We start from the raw sequence: 21,349 nt of genomic DNA on the forward strand, positions 1-21,349 counted from the left end.
GGGGGGAAACAGGGTGTGTGTTTGTGCTCATGTTTGTGTGTGCGTGTGTGATGGGGAGAGATGGGGTGTGTGAGGGACAGGTGCCCTGCATCCCAAATGGCACCCCATACATACTGCACTACTTTTGACAGGAGCAAATACAAGATCCTGGTCAAAGTAGTGCACTATTATAGGGATTAGGGTGCTATTTAGAAGGCCGACGTGAGCTGCATCAGCTGGGTATTACAGCTGGGCTCACTCGCTAGCAAAAACTCCTGGGAGGGTTGGCCGCTCACATGATGCACACTCTCTGGCACACTAGCATACAGATTTAGACCTGCATATATATATATATACACACATATATATATACACACACACACACACACACACACACACAGAGAGAGAGAAAACATACAATCATACATTTATGAACAAAGTGTCTGACTTTATTCCACCCATTAGTGACTTTGATTTACTGTAATCAGTTATGCCTGCTTTGAAATGTTCTATGCTATAACACAACTATCACGCTGGCTGGCTAATCACTAGTATTGTGATTAAATCATGTAGAATTACAACTGCAGAAACCAGTTGGTTATTACAGGTTAATACTAATGTTTGTGGGACAAACAATATGGGCCAGATTCTCAGACACAGATTTAGCCTGGACTAAAAATGATTCTCTGTGGAAAATAAGTATTTTAGAACAGGACTAGGCCAATTATGTGTTTGGTAAAACTGGCCCCATATAAATAGAGCATCTCAATTGAACATGTTTCGTAGTCGCGGATTACGCTTAATCTATGTTTGGGAAACAGGCCTATATTGTTTTACCCACATACATTATTCCTCATTGTCGTGTCTGCTAATACATAGAGGTGACCCAGGTGTGCGGGCTGGGTCTTTCCTCTACCCAATCTCCTCTAACCAATAATTACCCATCTGTCTCGGCTAGCTGTCTTGTGCAGCACTGCATCGGCCCCACAGGCTAGCGTAGCCTGGCTTCCTGTTTACACCCTCCATCAATAATTCACTGTATTACATTAGGATCCCCGCTAGCTCTCGGCTCTTTCGTTGCTTTTGCTGCTTTCTCAGATGAGGGGTTTTTGGGGGAGGCAGAGGGTTTTTCTCGTTAATTATTTACCGACCCACCAACGTCTCCTGATTTGTTTAGCCTTGTTTTGTTTTTGCGGCCATTTTCGGGGGGAAAGTGAGCAGAAAGGGATGATGTCTCGGGGGGAGTTGATTGTCTTGGCCTGTTGCTTTTGGAGGCCTCTTGACTTGCCTAAGTTATAGTACCTCCCAATTTGATCTGTGAAGGAGTGCAGGTGCCTTCAGTTAGGTTGGAATTACAGGGGTACACTCCCACAACAAAGTAGGGCACTCCCATAACTGTTGAAAATGATGTAGGCAACCTCATGAGTGGTAAAAATACACAAATACCAACACTGTACCAGATCATTTTCTTGGGAACACCCCCCAATTGTAGTCTGTTTACCTTGATCTCGCAATACAGCAAGTACATTAAGATGGTAAATGATTCAAGATAAAGCTACTGTACTATTTCCTAAGATCCCCCATTCATTTACAAACACAATGTTTATGGTTTTCTATCAGTGGGTGGAAAGAAATATTGAGGAATGTGGCTCTACAAACTGACTATCGACTGCAATATATCCCAGAATGCACTTGAAGTCAGGGGGAGCTACAAATCAGATTAGTGACGGCTTGATTCAATCAAATCAAAGTTTATTTGTCACGTGCGCCGAATACAACAGGTGTAAACCTTACAGTGAAATGCTTACTTACAGGCTCTAACCAATGGTGCGGGGGAAAAAAAATATGTGTGTGTGTGTGTAGGTAAGTAAAGAAATAAAACAACAGTAAAAAGACATTTGAAAAAAAGAGTAGCAAGACTATATACAGACACATGTTAGTCAGGCTTATTGAGGTTGTATGTACATGTAGATATCGTTAAAGTGACTATGCATATATGATGAACACAGAGTAGCAGAAGCGTAAAATAAAGAGGGGTTGGCGGGTGGTGGGACACAATGCAGACAGCCCGGTTAGCCAATGTGTGGAAGCACTGGTTGGTCGGGCCAATTTAGGTAGTATGTACATGAATGTATAGTTAAAGTGACTATGCATATAAGATAAACAGAGAGTAGCAGCAGTGTAAAAGAGGGGTTGGGGGGGGGGAACACAATGTAGATAGTCCGGATAATCATTGGTGTAGAGGTCCTGGATGGCAGGCAGCTTTGCACCAGTGATGCACTACCCTCTGAGGTGACTAGCGGACGGAGGCCGAGCAATCACTGTTGTCAGTGGTGTTCACCTGCCACAATTATACATTGACCGTGAAGCTTTCTCACTTAGAGGTAATTAATTGTCAATAGAAGCCATTGTGTGGAGTTGTTCAATTGTGGCTGTCCATATATTGGCGATGAAGAGCTCTTTCAATTATGGGCAGTGCTATGGTCAGTGATCTATGGAGCCACTGCATGGAGACTGGTGTGGGTATCTTGGAGGAAACCTATAGCAGTGTCAGTATGAGTGAATGAAGGTCAAGAGCTTTCAGCCTTGCGATGTGGTAGTGAATTTTTGTGAGTGGTCAGTATTTTGTCTTGATGAAATCCCAATTTGGGGTCGAAATGTCCTTGTCTTATTAAACACTTCAGGAGGATCATACCATTGTGGGGATTTACTATGTCTTCTTTTTTGGTCTTCTTCAGTATTTAAAGTTACAGTGGATTGAGTGTACACTATAACACTACAGACCATGCTAGGCGACAAGGCACACTTGAAAAATGCCAGTGTTTCATTTACAATTCACACAGTAACATGATGGCATTTTTAAACCATGGTTCGTGTAACATGATGAGGTGTCAAAGCGCATTCCGTTTGTCCGGGGCAAATTAGCTGATGCTGTGAAAAAGCCACAAGGAAGAATTTGATTACAGGCTCTGCTCGGTGTCACCGTGTATTTAGGGTGCAGACTGCAGCCTCCAGGCTGCTGTCACTGTACAATTTGCCGGGACAGAGAAATGTGGAGTCTGGTTACTTTATCACGGTGGCCTGTGGGTCAGGATTGCAGGACAGTAGGCCCCGACCTGGACAGATGCCCGGGAAGTGATCCTATCATAGATCCTGGCACCCAGCCCTGCATGGCTGTATCTGTGCCCATTGCCCACGGTTTACAATGAAAATACGGTGCCAACCCTTCCACCTCATAACGCCAATGCGTCCTGGTGCCCTCTGCCATGTTGGGCGATGGGGAATGACAACGGGGGAGGAGAGGAACGGTGAGGGGAGAAGAGGAAGGGAGGCTGGGGAAGGTGGGGTTCAAGCCCTCCACAGGCTATAGCCCACGTGGCAGGGAGAGGAAGGGAGTCCAGCTGCCTCCACAGCCCCTGCACTGGCAACAGCTCTCACTGCTCTCTTTCTCTCCTCTCCTCTCTGTCTTTCTATCTCTCCTCATGTTCTCTGTGCTGTTCTCTCTCCTTGTCACTGTTTATCACACTCATTACTATCAATGTGTCACCTGTTTTCTTCCACTCTTTCTCCTCACTTCCTGTTCCTTAATCTCTTGCTCTCTCTTCCTAAATCTCTCTCTCTCTCTCCTCATTACTATCATTCTGCCACCCATTTTCATAATCAGGGTTTTCCCTAGTTTTCTCTAGTTCAACTATTCTTCTCTGCTTTATTCACTGCTCCTTCTATCTCTCTCTCTGCTGTCTCTGGTTTCCCCAAATCATTTTAAAAGTATGAAAATGATCCACCTGTTGCAGCAAGCCTTTCATGTATTGCATATTAAATATTTAAAGTAACCATACAGCATAGTGTAGAGGGTTGAAAGCTATAGCTTTGGCAAACAGGCAAGCTCTCTACAATATCTGGGTGACACAGAACAGTTTATTCCTATACCTTGTCCGGTTTGTATTGTAGTGAGACTGCGTCTGCCTACAGTGAATTGGAAAGATTGACAAACAGATTCTGATTGAATGGCATAGAACCCACTCTCTTGACCTTACTACTCACTTGTAGATCTCTGATGATGGTCACATACACTACATGGCCAAAAGTATGTGGACACATCTCATTCCAAAGTCGTGGGCAATAATATGGAGTTGGTCCCCCCTTTGCTGCTACAACAGGTTCCACTCTTCTGGGAAGGCTTTCCACTATATTTTGGAACATTGCTGCGGGGACTTGATTCCATTCAGCCACAAGAGCATTAATGAGGTCGGGCACTGATGTGGGCAATTAGGCAGGCTCGCAGTCGGCATTCCAATTCATCTCAAATGTGTTCGACGGGATTGAGGTCAGGGCTTTGTGCAGGCCAGTCAAGTTCATCCACAAAGATCTCGACAAACCATTTCTGTGTGGACCTCGCTTTGTGCACGGGGGTATTGTCATGCTGAAACAGGAAAGGGCCTCCCCAAAACTTTTGCCACAAATTTGGAAGCAAAGAATAGTCTAGAATGTCATTGTATGCCGTAGTGTAAAAATGTCCCTTCACTGGAACTAAGGGACCTAGCGCGGACCGTGAAAAAGATCCCCAGACCATTCATTATTCCTCCCCCACCCAACTTTACAGTTGGCACTATGCATTGGGGCAGGTAGCGTTCTCCAGGCATCCAGCAAACCCAGATTTGTCCGTCAGACTCCAAGATGGTGAAGTGTGATTCATGACTCCAGAGAACGCATTGCCACTGTTCCAGAGTCCAATGGCGGCAAGCTTTACACCACTCCAGCCAACGCTTGGCATTGCACATGGTGATCTTAGGATGCTCGGCCAAAGAAACCCATTTCACGAAGCTCCCGACGAAAACGTATTGTCCTGATTGCAACCATGGACAGACAATTTTTATGCACTCGGTGGTCCAGTTCTGTGTGGCCTACCACTTCATGGCTGAGCTGTTGTTGCTCCTAGACGTTTCCACTTCACAATAACAACACTTACAGTTGACCGGGGCAGCTCTAGCAGGGCAGAAATTTGATGAACTGACTTGTTGGAAAGGTGGCATCATATGACGGTCCCACTTTGAAAGTCACTGAGATCTTCAGTAAGGCCATTATATTGCCAATGTTTGTCAATGGAAATTGCATGGCTGTGTGCTCGATTTTAAAAACCTGTCAGCAACGTGTGTGGCTGAAATATTCAAATCCACTTATGCACATATGCACTCTTCTGTAAGTTGCTCTGGATAAGAGCGTCTGCAAAATTACTGAAATGAAAATTAAATGCAAACTTACCCAAGACCAGCGTCTTGGATAAACTTCACCCTACAGTAACATTGTGACAGTACCTGTGTTGGAGACAGAGTTCTCCTGCTTGCATTTCCCTTTGGTGACTGAGACATCATCGATGGCAATGTCCCCTTCATAGCCCGATCCCCGAATAGCCTCAAACATCACCTGAACAGGGAAAAAGAAATAAACTTTTATTTCCATAGAAAATAAACTTCCACTTGCTACTCAGGAGACGTACTTGAATGCTTCGGTTTGTGAATAGCACCAAAGTGTTGTTACAAATTGCTTCCAAGAATATGGAGACCTACAAGTGATTTATCACACTCAGAATACCGAATATGTTTTACATTTCAACACTTCCCAAAAGACTTTCCTCACTTTCCTCCTTTATGCAATACTCCCAGTCGATATTCACATCATAAGAAGGAATTCCCCTAGATTACGCCACCAATGGCCCTCATTGAAAAATAGCCAACTTCTTTGTTGATTTTTTATTATACAGAAATAAAAAAACTGTGCTGAAAAGCTGCTAATTTGTACAATGTGCATCTAACCAGGTAAAAAAATCCCCATCTCTAGTTTGCAACGCTCCCACATAGGGAAATAGAGCCTGCGAGGAGAGCCCTGTGACTTCAGGCTATTTGGCGTGAGAGTGTGAAATTGCGGTACCCGGTATCCGAGTACACATAGCTATGTGTGTGGTAAGACACTTAACTTGTTTAGTATAGTCTGTTTGTAATTCCAGTCTGTAGTACTGGAATTAGTAATGAAGAATTGTAAAAGAGTGACAGAGTTTCTCTAAGGCCATGTTATGAGGCCATTTGAAAAAAGGGAGGGGAAAGAACAAACGTCCTAAAATAAAATTAGGCCAGATATTGTGGCTGAAGCAACAAGCAGTTGCTCATATCTCCTGGCCACCTGTTCGGAAACGTTTACGTTCGGCTCACCGTTTTTACCCAGAAGACCTTGCTTTGGATTGACAGCTTAATTACTGTGGAAAGCTGCGTCCCCAAACCCCATCCCACCGAGCTAATCAAAGATGGAGTGTTATCCATTTGGTGAAAAAAAGGAAAAAACCACAACAACAAGGAGCACACTTTCATCCGTAATGGCATTCAACTCAGACTGGAGGCTAATTCATTTGTAATCTTCCGCAATCATTCGCCATGGATATACAGTATCCATTTTTTGTTTTCTCGTTTCAATTAAGAAAGTGCTTGTTGTTTATGTTCAAGTGCAACAAATTCTGTTATTATTTTCTACCAGGCAGTTTCCACATGGCATTTTCATATCATGATAGAACAGTTGCTGTCCTTGTAAACCATGTTACATGATGAAAGTAAAGTTTTTTGTGTGAGAGCGGAAAGTTGTGTGTGTGTGCGCTCATTCATGTTAGTGTATAGCCTCTTGACCCGTGGTTGACCAGGGACTCATTGATTACCCACTCAGCTCTCTGACCACTCTCTCTCTCTCCTTCTCCCAACCTCTCTCTCTCTCCCTCTCTCCCTCCTTCTCCCAACCTCTCTCTCGCTCTCTCACTCTCTCGCTCTCTCTCTAATTCAATTCAAGGGGCTTTATTGGCATGGGAAACGTGATAACATTGCCAAAGCAAGTGAGGTATATACAAAAATATACAAAAGTTTCAAAACAATAAATACATTACAAATGTCATATTATGTATATATACAGTGTTGTAACAATGTACAAATGGTTAAAGTACACAAGGGAAAATAAATATGGGTTGTATTTACAATGGTGTTTGTTCTTCACTGGTGGCCCTTTTCTTGTGGCAACAGGTCACAAATCTTGCTGTTGTGATGGCACACTGGAATTTCACCCAGTAGATATGGGAGTTTATCAAAATTGGGTTTGTTTTCGAATTCTTTGTGGATCTGTGTAATCTGAGGGAAATATGTGTCTCTAATATGGTCATACATTGGGCAGGAGGTTAGGAAGTGCAGCTCAGTTTCCACCTCATTTTGTGGGCAGTGAGCACATAGCCTGTCTTCTCTTGAGAGCAAGGTCTGCCTATGGCGGCCTTTCTCAATAGCAACGCTATGCTCACTGAGTCTGTACATAGTCAAAGCTTTCCTTAAGTTTGGGTCAGTCACAGTGGACAGGTATTCTGCCACTGTGTACTCTCTGTTTAGGACTAAACAGCATTCTAGTTTGCTCCGTTTTTTTGTTTATTCTTTCCAATGTGTCAAGTAATTATCTTTTTGTTTTCTATTGATTTGCTTGGGTCTAATTGTGCTTCTGTCCTGGGGCTCTGTGGGGTGTGTTTGTGAACAGAGCCCCAGGACCAGCTTGCTTAGGGGACTCTTCTCCAGGTTCATCTCTCTGTAGGTGATGGCTTTGTTATGGAAGGTTTGGGAATCGCTTCCTTTTAGGTGGTTGTAGAATTTAACGGGTCTTTTCTGGATTTTGATAATTCGTGGGTATCGGCCTGAAGCGAGAGAGGAGGAAGATGGGAGACGGAGAGGGAGAGAGAGTGGTCAGAGAGCTGAGTAGGTAATCGAAGCTCTCTATTACTGAAAGAGAAAGAAAGAGAGAGAGCTTCTCCAATTACACACAAAGGGAAGGAGCCAAACAGGCGGACGGTGCATCTCTCTCTGCTATTCTCTAATTTAATCCTTGAATACACTCCTTTGGACGAAGGACTCCTTTGAATAAATAAAGAAAGCCTGGAGAGGAGGCTTTGACAGGGATGGAGGGAGTGGAGGGGTGGAGGAGTGAGTGATAGATTTGGCCAGTCTTCTCATTTGTGAGGAAGGTTGATTTGATTTGCTTGCTAGGGGGAACACGGGGGAACAAGGTATGAGGGGTGGCTAGGCTAATTGGCAAAAGGGCCGTGGCGGACGGGCACTGTCAGGCGTAAGAGCCTGGTCACGATGTTCGATTATACTCAACAATATTAGATTCGCACTGTTATATATGCAGACACACACCGAAGGTGCGCACACACAAACACACACCTCCTAAATGTATTCTGTATTCTTGTGTGCATGTGTGTTTGTGTCTGTAGCAGGCCAGCTCTTGCTATTAGTTATTATTTTTATTTATGTATTCACTTCCATGGCTCTTTCTTGTAAATCTCCTTGTCTAAAAGGCAGAGGCCAGCGTTTGCCGAAAGTGCAAGCCTGATTTATTGTAGGGCAGAAGAGCCTCACCTGGGGCTCCTCTGAATACACAGACACACACACACACACACATGCACGAACACACTCAAATACACATGCACTATGGCCACGAGAGAGAGAGTGAGGGGTAGAAAGGAGAAGATTGAAGGGAGACATGAGTAAAAGAGAAAGGGAAAGAGAAAGAGAGAGAGAGAGAGAAAGGGGTGTGGGAAGAGAGATAGAAAGAAAGCTGCCAAACCCTCATGAATTACTCAGTTAAAAAGCTGGATGTGTGTGTGTGTGTGTTAGTCGTTATTGATGTGTGTGGTTAGTCTTTGTAAAGTTTGGGGTGTGTGTGAGATTTTGCAAGCTGTGTGTATGTGTGCGTGTGTGTAAGTGTCTTAATTACTATGCTCTCCTCATTTTGTATTTTCCTGCTGGAGGTGATACATTTGTAGCAATAGAACATGTTAAACCTCAAGGGAGTAAGGAAGAAAGGAAGTGAGGAAGGAAGGAAGGAAAGATGCATTTTAAAAGTATTTCAATGTGGCCCACTTTCTGTTTTACAACACCCATTAACAATGAGCTAATTACAAAATCGCTGCCATCCACTCACTTCAAACAATCCCCATTCTCTCCTACTCTCGTCCTGCCTCCCCCTGAGGGATCCGTCCCTATAATTCCCATAGTGCCTCTCTCACATCGCCGTGCCAACCTGTTCCTGGCCGTACCACTTCCTTTGACAGGAAGTACAGTGGGCGGCGTGAACGTGGTGTTTTGCCTCCACTTGTAACCTTTAATGTGGTGCATTGATCTGTGGCCCTGCACAGAATATGCCAGGGGGGGAAACAGCCTGTAGGGAGCCCCGCTTTGAAGTGCTGTGTGTGTGTGTGTGTGTGTGTGTGTGTGTGTGTGTGTGTGTGTGTGTGTGTGTGTGTGTGTGTGTGTGTGTGTGTGTGTGTGTGTGTGTGTGTGTGTGTGTGTGTGTGTGTAAGAACGAAAGAGACAGAGAGGAGGGAGGGGGGCTAGTAAGAGAGAAAGGGAAGCAAGAGAGAGAGGGCGTAAACATGCAGAAGAGAAAGCGAGTGAGAAAGCGAGAGGCAATAGAGAGCAAGCAAGAGAGAGTGAAATGAAGACAGAGAAAGTAAGAGAGACAGAAAGAGGAAGAGGAGGGAGAGAACATACGCTACCCAGGACAGCGCAGTGCAGCATGGGAGAAATGTGGGTTGCCCTGTTTTCCAATAAACCCAGAGGCACATCATTGGGCTGCAGTAAGGAAGGAACAAAGATGGCCTCTGGGTAATCGTCGTCTCAACCGGCCAAGATGTTTCCACAACTTTTCTCTTTGCATCTTCCTTCTTAAAATGTTTTTTATTTTTGATTGCGGTCGTTTTAAGAAATTTTTTTCTGCTTGCAAGTTGCTTTGGGGAGTAACTTGTATTTTTAGCAATAGTATTTTTGGTGAATCCTCGCTAACATCACGGCTGTTGTAGACTTTTTATTGAATGTATAGTGACAAGCAGGTTGCGATTTAACACAACATCAAAAGATGTGCCGGAGGTGAATTGATCAGCCTAGTGTGATGCCAATTGTTCTTTATTTCTGTGCATAAGTAGGCAACCATAGCCATGACAGAGATGAGCAGTAGTTGACGACAGTACATGCCAGCTAGGTCATAATCTCTTTCCAGCAGTAATGACCAGTAGGCTTACAGTCATTTAATCTTGAGTTTGGGTTGGCAGTACAGTATGCTTCACTTTTCAACAAAACAGGTGTATCCTGTTTCCATTGGTCATCCTTGAGATGTTTCTAAAACTTTACTGGAGTCCACCTGAGGGAAGGGTACCAAAACATTTCTGCATCATTGAAGGTCCCAAAGAACACAGTGGCTTCCATCACTCTTAAATGGAAGTAGTTTGGAACCACCAACACTCTCCCTAGAGTTTGCCGCCCGGCCAAACTGAGCAATCGGGGGAGAAGCGCCTTGGTCAGGGAGGTGACCAAGAACACCATGGTCACTCTGACAGAGTGCCAGCGTTCCTCTGTGGAGATAGGAGAACCTTCCAGAAGAATGACCATCGCTGCAGCACTCCACCAATCAGGCCTTTATGGTAGAGTGGCCAGACGGAAGCCACTCCTCAGTAAAAGGCACATGACAGCCCGCTTGGAGTATTCCAAAAGGCACGTAAAGGACACTGACCATGAGAAACAAGATTCTCTGGTCTGATTGAACTCTTTGGCCTGAATGCCAATTGTCAAATCTGGAGGAAACCTGGTACCATCCCTACGGTGAAGCACGGTGGTGGCAGCATCATGCTGTGGGGATGGTTCACAGCGGCAGGGATACTCATCTGGATTGAGGGAAAGATGAACGGAGCAAAGAGTACTGAGAGATCCTTGATGAAAACCTGCTCCAGCACGCTAAGGACCTTAGACTGGGGTTAAGGTTCACCTTCCAACAGGACCACAACCATAAGCACACAGCCAAGACAATGCAGGAGTGGCTTTGGGACAAGTCTCTGAATGTCAGTCAGAGGCCGGACTTGAGCCCGATCGAACATCTCTGGAGAGACCTGAAAATATCTATGCAGCGACGCTCCCCATCCAACCTGACATAGCTTGAGAGGGCCTGCTGAGAAGAATGGGAGAAACTCCCCAAATACAGGGGAGCTTCTAGCGTCATACTTAAGAACACTCTAGGCAGTTTTTTTTTTATTTTATACATTTGCACACATTTCTAAAAACCTGTTTTTGCTTTGTCATTATGGGGTATTGTGTAAAAAAAGAGTTTAATCAATTTTAGAATAAGACTATAACCTAACGAAATATGGAAAACTAAAGGGGTCTGAATACTTTCCAAATGCACTGTAGAAGCAATCTCTCTCTCTTTATTATACAGGACAACTATTGACCAACTCTATTAAATACTTTTATGTCTTGAATCATTATTTCCATGCCATGAAACAGCTTCCAATTTTACATAACGTAATTAGCATAACGTTATTAGTCTGATACTACATAATTCATAATTGGTGTCATGAATAAAGATGGCTGCCAACGTTTATCTAATCTTCCTGTATGGCACTGCCAGTCTCAGCGGGTGAGCTGTCAGTACGAGATTGTCGAGTCTTTGATTGGGTTATCCATGCTAATCAACAAAGAATGTTGCTATATTGTATTTATGAAAATACTAACGACACAACGTGTCAGACTGAAATGAGGCTGGAAGGATTTATTAACCCTTATTTTACAAGATATACTCATTCTCCAACCTTCTCCCGACTTTCACCACTTGCATGGTGAAAATTCCCTCCAACCAATGCTTTACTCTAATCCTGTGCTTTTAAATCCATGGCGGGGATTGTGCAAGTGCACACTTCTGGAAAAGGATAGTGCATCAGGGAAAAGTCATTTTATTCTACAGCAACAACCTGGGGAAGAGTTGCAATGGAGAGGAGGAAAGGGAAACACAGGTACTGTAGAAAATCCTGACGAAAAAAAGCTCTTTGTATGTGTCCGAAACACATGAATGAAAGTGTCAGACTTGGTCTAACGTTGAAGAACAAAACAATGCTTGCACAAAGTCTTTCTACCGTAACTCATTTATGAGGAAAAAGTGGAATTTGTGTGCCAGACCCTACTGCAACTCATTGACTTCTCTCTCCTGCTCAAACTCTTTCTCTCTCAGATTAACTCCTCCACTATCTGTGAAGGTTTATTTATACTATCTGTTTCCATTAGATCGAATCCGAGATACATGTAGTCTCTTCAGACAAAGACATACACTTTGCTTCCTAACAACTTGCGGTGCCACCTCCGCTCCACTCAATACCGGCTGATACTGTAATATGTGAGGCTAGCCTCAAAGTGGAAATAATTGAATTTTTTCTTACATCTAGCATTGAGGGAACAAACCCTTAAAAGGGGCAATTCAGGATTCAAAAAACAACAACGCGGTCATCTACCATCCTTTTTTTGGTAAACAGCTGAGGGATAGGGCTATAGAAATGCAACCACTCTCAAATTCATAGACAGAGCTATGAATGCAAGGACAGACCATCCATAAGATAACACTTGTAGTTTTACCCATATTTTGAATCTATACAGTGTTCGATTATGATTACGTTGTTTACAGTAAATCAAGCTTATAATGTTGGGTTCTGATGGGTAGCATTTCAAATCAAATGAAATTGTATTTTTCACATGCGCCGAATACAACAACCTTACCTTACTTACAAGCCCGTAACCAACAATGCAGTTCAAGAAATAGAGTTAATAAAATATTGACTAAATAAACTCAAATAAATAAAAAAATTAAATAAAAAAGTAACACAAGATATGTACATAACAATAACGAGGATATATACCGAGTCAATGTGTGGGCGTACAGGTTAATTGAGGTAATTTGTGAAGCGACTATACATAGATAATAAACAGCGAGTAGCAGCAGTGTAAAAACAAAATGGGGACGTTCAATGTAAATAGTCTGGGTTGCCATTTGATTAGTTTAGTCGTTCAGCATGCCTACATCTGCTCCTGCCACGCCCTCTACTTCTCATCCTGTGTCTCCCTAACCTGCCACCACACCCCCAGTGCTCTCTCCCTCTCTCTCTGTGGGTGTATGTGATTGTGTGAGTTGAGACAGGTGTGCTGGAGGCAGAGCAGATAGCCACCAGCTGTAACCTGTTCCATAATCAAGACCCCTACGAATACTCAGACCTGCCACTTCCATGCTGCCAGTCCGTAGCCTCTGCACAGTCAGTCTGCGTTTCAAGCCACCTGTTCCAGCATAGATCTTGTTATCCTGTGCATGTTCCTCCTTAGCCTGACGCTGCGCTTCTCTCCTCTCTACAGTTCCGTCTGCCTTGACTGGTTCCTGTCTCCAGTCCCTCGTCTCGTCAGTCCTGCTTCCCTGCCCTGGACCCCCACTTTACTGCTTCCTTGGATTCCGCTCCAGACCTGCTTACCCTGCCCCTACTCCCCCTGCCTCAATTCCTGGATCCCAGCTACCCGTCCAAGCTTCTCCTGGCCTGCACCCTCCCCCCACACACTTTTCAATAAATATCTTATTTACCATGTCCCGGTCTCATTGTCTGAGTCTGCACTTGTGTTCACCTGTTCCACCACACATAACACAGCAGTCTTATGGCTTGGGGGTAGAAGCTGTTAAGGAGCCTTTAGGTCTAGACTTGACACTCCGGAACCGCTTGCAGTGCGGTAGCAGAGAAAACAGTCTATGACTTGATGACTGGTGACTGGAGTCTTTGACCATTTTTTGGGCCTTCCTCTGACACCGCCTAGTAAATAGGTCCTGGATGACAGGAAGCTTGGCCCAAGTGATGTGCAGGGTTGCACACACTGTAGCACCTTATAGTCGGAAGCCAAGCATTAGCCATACCAGGCGGAAGCGTCGTCGTTCAGCCACTACTCGGTGAAACATAAGATATTACAGTTTTTAATGTCCCATTGGTTGGAACTTTTTGAGACAGTTGAACTAAGCTCATTAGGAATTTAAGTTATATCCTTCAAGTATCAATGGCTATATATTCTATTTTACAATAAATTAAGTGCAAAAATGAATGTCGCAATCACAGTTTGCCCCATTAACTTAGTAAATGTCCACTTAATATACGCTGCAGTCGAGGATCGAAGGAGACAGATATAGCCAAATAAAAACATAGCCCAAACAGTAAAAAACAAAAACAACACCGACTTGGGTAAATTCCCACTGTCGGAATGAGCCCTTCTCAGTCATTATCATTGATTGGTGAGAAAACAGGTGTCTGACAGAGCAGAAAAGAAAGAAAGTACAAGGGAGGGAGGAAAGGGAGGTGTTTTGCCTCAGCTCCATTGCTGGCAACCTAGAGTATGGGACGTCTGTCTGATACAAGCGAGAAAGTGGAAGAGAGAGAGACTATTACAAAGCCTTCGTATAAGCATCCCTCCACTTGCCAGTGCTCAGATCAGGTCTGTTTTGTTTAAAATCTCTATTTGTAATGTTACGGAATGAAGAGTGCATTCAAAGTATTCACATCCCTTAACTTTTTCCACACTTGTATTACAGCCTGAATTTAAAATGGATTGATTTCAGTTTTTTGGGTCACTGGCCTACACACAATACCTCATAATGCCAAAGCGGAATTATGTTTTAATGAATTTTTACAAATTAATAAAAAAAAATGTAAAGCTGAAATGTGTTAAGTCAACAAGTATTCAACCCGTTAGTTGTCAAATCACATTTTATTGGTCACATACACATGGTTAACAGATGTTAATGCGAGTGTAGCAAAATGCTTGTGCTTCTAGTTCCAAATATGCAGTAATATCTAACAATTAATATAACAATTCCCCAACAACTACCTAATGCACACAAATCTAACAAGTAATCTAACAATTCCCCAACAACTACCTAATACACACAACTCTAAATTGGTGAATAAGAAAATGTACATATGGATGAGCAATTTCCGAGCGGCATAAGCAAGGTGCAGTAGATTGTATAAAATACAGTATATACAGTACATGTGATATGAGAAATGTAAGATATGAAACATTATTAAAGTGTCATTATTTAAAGTGACATTGTTTAAATTAACTAGTGATCCATTTATTAAAGTGTCCAGTGATTGGGTCTCAATGTAGGCAGCAGCCTCTCTGAGTCAGTGATTGCTGTTTAGTCGTCTGATGGCCTTGAGATAGAAGCTGTTTTTCAATCTCTCGGTCCCAGCTTTGATGCACCTGTACTGACCTTGCCTTCTGGATGATAACAGTGTGAACTGGCAGTGGCTCGGGTGGTTGTTGTCCTTGATGATCTTTTTGGCCTTCCTGTGACATCGGGTGCTGTATGTGTCATGGAGGGCAGGTAGTTTGCCCGCGGTGAAGCGTTGTGCAGACCGCACCACCCTCTGGAGAGCCTTGTGGTTGAGGGCGGTGCAGTTGCTGTACCAGGCTGTGATATAGCCCGACAGGATGCTCTCGATTGTGCATCTGCAAAAGTTTGTGAAGGTTTTGGGTGGCAAGCCAAATTTCTTCAGCCTTCTGAGGTAGAGGAGGCACTGTTGTGCCTTCTTCACCACACTGTGTGGGTGAACCATTTCAGTTTGTCTGTGATGTGTATGCCCAGGAACTTATAACTTTCCACCTTCTCCACTTCTGTCCCTTTGATGTGCTCCCTCTGCTGTTTCCTGAAGTCCACGATCATCTCTTTTTTGGTAGATGTTGACTGAGAGGTTGTTTTCCTGACACCACACTCCGAGTGCCCTCACCTCCTCCCTGTAGGCTATCTCGTCGTTGTTGGTGATCAAGCCAAGTCAATGTTGTGTCGTCTGCAAACTTGATGATTGAGGTGGAGGCGTGCATGGCCACGCAGTCATGGTGAACAGGGAGTACAGGAGAGGGCTGAGGACACACCCTTGTGGTGCCCCAGTGTTGAGGGTCAGCGAAGTGGAAATGTTGTTTCCTACCTTCACCACCTGGTGGTGGCCTGTCAGAAAGTCCAGGACCCAATTGCACAGGGCAGGGTTGAGACCCAGGGCCTCCAGCTTAATGATGAGCTTGGAGGGTACTATGGTGTTGAATGCTGAGCTGTAGTCAATGAACAGCATTCTTACATAGGTATTCCTTTTGTCCAGATGGGATAGGGCAGTGTGCTGTGTTATGGTGATTGCGTCATCTGTGGACCTGTTGGGGCGGTATGCAAACTGAAGTGGGTCTACGGTGGCTGGCAAGGTGGCGGTGATATGATCATTGACCGTATATGTCCGTAAACACACCAGCCAGCTGTTCTGCACATGCTCTGAGGACGCGGCTAGGGATGCCGTCTGGCCAGCAGCCTTGAGAGGGTTAACAAGTTTAAATGTTTTACTCACATCAGCCACGGAGAAGTAGCAGGTTGGGACGCAGTCTTTGTTAGCAGGCAAAGAAGGTGTTTAGTTTGTCTGGAAGCGTGACGTCAGGGTCCGTGACGTGGCTGTTGTTGTTTGTGTAGTCTGTGATTTCCTGTAGGAAAGGTTCTCTCTGAACTTTGCTCTGTTCAACTTTGCCTCGATCCTTACTAGTCTCCCAGTCCCTGCAACTGAAAAACATCCCCACCGTGATGCTGCCACCACCATGCTTCACTGTAAGGATGGTTCCAGGTTTCATCCAGACTTGACGCTTGGCATTCAGGCCAAAGAATTCAATCTTGGTTTCATCAGACCAGAGAATCTTGTCTCTCATGGCCTGAGAGTCTTTAGGCGCCTTTTGGCAAACTCCAAGTGGGCTGTCATGTGTCTTTTACTGAGGAGTGGTTTCCGTCTGGCCACTCTACCATAAAGGCCTGATTGGTGGAGTACTGCAGAGATGGTTGTCATTCTGGAAGATTCATGTCCACAGAGGAACTCTAGAGCTCTGTCAGAGTGACCATCGGGTTCTTGGTCACCTACCTGACCAAGGCCCTTCTCCCCCGATTACTCCGTTTGGCCGGGCAGCCAGCTCTAGGAACAGTCTTGGTGGTTCTAAACTTCTTCCATTTAAGAATGCTTGTGGCCACTGGTTTCTTGGGGACCTTCAATGCTGCAGAAATTTGTTGGTACCCTTCCCCAAATCTGTGCCTCGACACAATCCTGTCTCGGAGCTCTACAAACAATTCCTTTGACCTCATGGCTTGGTTTGTGCTTTGACATGCACTGTCAACTGTGGGACCTTATATAGACAGGTGTGTGCCTTTCTAAATCATGTCCAATCAATTAAATTTACCACAGGTGGTCTGCAATCAAGTTGTAGAAACAACTCTGTTTCTATTGATAATCAATGGAAACAGGATGCACCTGAGCTCAATTTTGAGTCTCTGAATACTTTTGCAAGCAAGTTTATAAGTATATATACACACACACACATTTTCAAACATTTCTTAAACCTTTTGCTTTTTTGTTACGGGGTATTGTGTGTAGATTGCTGAGGAAAATGTTTTCTTAATACATTTTAGAATAAGGCTGAAATGTGGAAAAAGTCAAGGGTTCTGAATACTTATCTTATCAAGATATAAGTGTTTTATTTTTCAGAATTTTTTTACATGTTTTCTTCTTCTTTGACATTAGCAAGTATTTTGTGTAGATCGTTGACCCCAAGAACATTTCATTACATTAAATCCATTTTAATCCTGCTGTGTAAAACAACAACATTTGGACAAAGTTAAGGGGTGTGAATACTTGTGTGAAGGCACTGTAGGCCCACTTTAGCAGCAGAGGAGCTCTTTGGTCTTGGTCATAGTGGAGTTTGGAGTGTGACTGTTTGAGGTTGTGGACAGGTGTCTTTTATACTGATTACAAGTTCAAACAGGTGCCATTAATACAGGTAATGAGTGGAGGACAGAGGAGCCTCTTAAAGAAGAAGTTACAGGTCTGTGAGAGCCAGAAGTCTTGCTTGTTTGTAGGTGACCAAATACTTATTTTCCACCATAATTTGCAAATAAATTCATTAAATATCCTACAATGTGATTTTCTGGATTTTTTTCCCCTCATCTTGTCTGTCATAGTTGAAGTGTACATATGATGAAAATTACAGGCCTCTCTCATCTTTTTAAGTGGGAGAACTTGCACAATTGGTGGCTGACTAAATACTTTTTTGCCCCACTGTATATACTGTACTCGATACCATCTACTGCATCTTGCCTATGCGTTCTGTACCATCCCTCATGCATATATTTTTACGTACATATTCTTCATTCCTTTACACTCGTGTATAAGGTAGTTGTTGAGAAATTGTTAGGTTAGATTACTCGTTGGTTATTACTGCATGGTCGGAACTAGAAGCACAAGCATTTCGCTACACTCGCATTAACATCTGCTAACCTTGTGTAATACAATTTGATTTGATTTACCGTATGTCTCATACGATCCAATGCTTGTAAATCCTTGAAGGAAAGTAAACGAGTGATCACTTCAATGAGATGGGGGAGAATTGTAATTTGGCTTAAGTCTGGACTCAATGTCCCTTGCCCTCCCTACTGCCCAAACACAAGGATAGTGGCAGTTTGGTGTGGAGGCACTGAAGTATAATATAAGTGATATTGTGTTTGTGATAGCGGAAACATCAATTATTATTGAAAAGTCACATTCATGTAAATGTCTACCTAGTTAATGTAAACGTCTTACTAATAAACAACTTTTGATTCAGTCCCACTATTGCACATCTACACCAAAGAGGAAGCACAACTAACATCAACGAACCTAATGTTATATGATTGTGGCCGATAGTAAGGCGGGGAGACGCTCAAGTATGTACTAGTGATTGAGATACAGCGATCAGAAAACAAGAACACACAAAAACAAAATCCCTGATTTGCTATGTAGCCAACACCTCTACTCTCTCACATCCACCCTATTCGCCAACCCACCCCCTTTCCGACACCCCTCCTCTCCTCTGTCAAAAACAAATGGTGTAGGAGTAGGGAGGGGGATGAATATTAATCTTTAAACAAGTTTTGAAAGAAGGAAGCAGTGCTTTATTAATGACTTATACTTCTATTCATTATCGGCCAAGACAGTGTCGGGCCCAATTTGCAGTTTAAACCCACACTTGAAACCCATATGAAACAGTTGGAAGAAGAAAGAACACTGTGTCCCAAATGGCACCCTCTTCCCTATGTAGTCCAGTACTTATGACTAGGACCCATAGGGCTCTGGTCAAAATTTGTGCACTATAAAGGGAAGAGGGTGCCATTTGGGACGCAGTACTTTTCTTCCCCCACAAACGCTAAAGACACTAAAGGTGCCCCTGTAATAAACAAATTTGTCTGTGTGAAGTCGAGTCCTTGAAGTGTGGTGTTGTGTGAGGTAGGTGACGTGGGAAAATATAAACATAAAAGCAACATGTAAAGTGTTGGTCTCATGTTTCATGAACTGAAATGACAGATCCCAGAAATGTTTCATACACAAAAAGCTTATTTCTTTCAGATTTTGTGCACAAATGAGTTTACATCCCTGTTAGTGAGCATTTCTCATTTGCCAAGATAATCCATTCACCTGACAGGTGTGGCATATCAATAAGCTTATAAAACAGCATGATCATTACACAGGTGCACCTTGTGCTGATGACAATAAAAGGCCACTCTAAAATGTGCAATCTTTCACAAAACACAATTCCAATTTGGCAGTATGTCCAACCGGCCTCACATACGTAGACCAAGTGTAACCATGTCAGCCCAGGACCTCCGCATCCGGCTTCTTCACCTACATGATCATCTGAGACCAGCCATCTGGACAGCTGATGAAACTGTGGGTTTGCACAACTGAAGAATATCTGCACAAGCTGTCAGAAACCATCTCAGGGAAGCTCATCTGTGTGCTTGTCTTCCTCACTAAGGTCTTGACCTGACTGCAGTTCAGCATCGTAACCGACATCAGTGGGCAAATACTCACCTTCGATGGCCACTGGCATGCTAGGAAAGTATGCTCTTCAAGGATGAATCCTGGTTTCAACTGTACTGGGCAGATGTCAGACAGGTAGGCGAGTGGGCGAGTGGTTTGCTAATGTCAACGTTGTCAGAGTGCCCCGTGGTGGCGGTGGGATTATTGTATGGCCAGGTATAAACTATAGACAATAAACACGATTGCCTTTTTTCAAAGACAATTTGAATGCACAGAGATACTGTGATGAGATTGTCATGCTATTCATCCCCCTGCCATCACCTCATGATGGCAGGGGGATGAAAGTGTGTGTGAGTTAGTTAGTTAGTGAGTGTGTGTGTGTGGGGGGGGCGTCATTATGCATTTGTGTGCATGCTATGTTATGTGTGTGTGGGCACACACACTTTCACCTCATGTTTCATCATGAATATGCACAACCCCATATCTGTACACAGTTCCTGGAAGCTGAATATTTCATAGGTCTTCCATGGCATACTCACCAGACATTAAAAATGTTTGGGATGCTCTGGATCAATGTGTACGACAGCCAGTTCCAGTTCCTGCCAATATCTAGCAACTTCCTACAGCAACTAAAGAGGAGTGGGACAACAATGCTGCACAGGCCACAATCAACAGCCTCATCCACCCTACGTGAAGGCGATGTATTGCATGGGTCAAATAGTGGTCACACCAGATACTGACTAGTTTTCTGATCCACGCCCTACCTTTTTTAAAAGGTATTTGTGACAAACAGATGAAAATCTGTATTCCCGGTCATGTGAAATCCATAGATTAGGGCTTAATGAATTAATTTCAATTGACTGACTTCCTCATATTGTGGTATCCCCGGAGGTCTACCCCGGAGGTTGGTGATAGAGGCGAAGTACGTTTGGCAACGTTGGCTCCCTCTGCTGGGAGTACCAGGTAATTAGGGGGGAGTGCCAACCAGCAGTGCAAACCACATAAATGGAGCACCGTGGCACACCGCAGGAGAGAAAAAAAAGAAAGGCAGGGAGTGAGCCGAGAGAGGGGGATGAAGCTCCAGGAAGGGTGGCCCAAACTCAAGTGGGCCAGCCTTTTGGCAGCCTACCTCTAAGGGAAGGCCCAGAAGGCCTATTTGGACTTGAATGCCAACCAGGCAGTGAATTATGAGGGACTCAAATGCAAGATCCTGAGCTGTTATGGATTCAGCCTTGCACATCTGGTCCATGACTGGGCCTTTAATTCTAGCAACTCTCCCTGTGCTCAGATGAGCGACCTGGTGCATCTTACCAAGGGCTGGCTACTGACCGATGTACCGTCCCACCCGATAATCGATAAGGATTTCCTGGATAGGTACCGTCGAGCCCTCCCCTACGAGATGAAGAAGGCAGTGAGAATACAGAACCCCCAAAGCCTGTAGGATTTGCTGACTGTGGTGGAAACCTACCAGAACACCCAGGACATGCTGAAAGGGGCCCGGGCGGAGAGAGCAGACGCGGGGTGGGGGATGGAAAGCATAGAGAGAGGCTAGGAGCTGATGGGGGCCTGGACGAAACCAGCTGAGGCTGTGGAGCGGGAGTTAGACTCGAACTGACGACTGTCCCCTGCTAGACCCAGATCAGA

General features: G+C 44.1%; 1 protein-coding gene and 1 long non-coding RNA gene across 3 annotated transcripts in view; both read right to left on the reverse strand.

Annotated features, from left to right (window-relative positions):
• LOC149971349 (uncharacterized) overlaps positions 1-21,349 on the reverse strand; it is an 812,381-nt gene that overhangs the window by 302,766 nt on the left and 488,266 nt on the right. The window lies entirely within an intron of this gene.
• Positions 1-21,349, reverse strand: part of LOC110506257 (MAM domain-containing glycosylphosphatidylinositol anchor protein 1) — a 399,885-nt gene that overhangs the window by 10,074 nt on the left and 368,462 nt on the right. For both annotated transcript variants that reach the window (XM_090221721.1, XM_021585690.3), the window contains exon 18: positions 5,295-5,403. In XM_090221721.1, the coding sequence (XP_090077847.1) occupies positions 5,295-5,403 (109 nt within the window). The remainder of the gene's footprint in view (positions 1-5,294; positions 5,404-21,349) is intronic.

This window comes from Oncorhynchus mykiss, chromosome 26 (genome assembly GCF_057628025.1).
Source record: "Oncorhynchus mykiss isolate SJ-2025 chromosome 26, ASM5762802v1, whole genome shotgun sequence".
Lineage (NCBI taxonomy): Eukaryota > Metazoa > Chordata > Actinopteri > Salmoniformes > Salmonidae > Oncorhynchus > Oncorhynchus mykiss.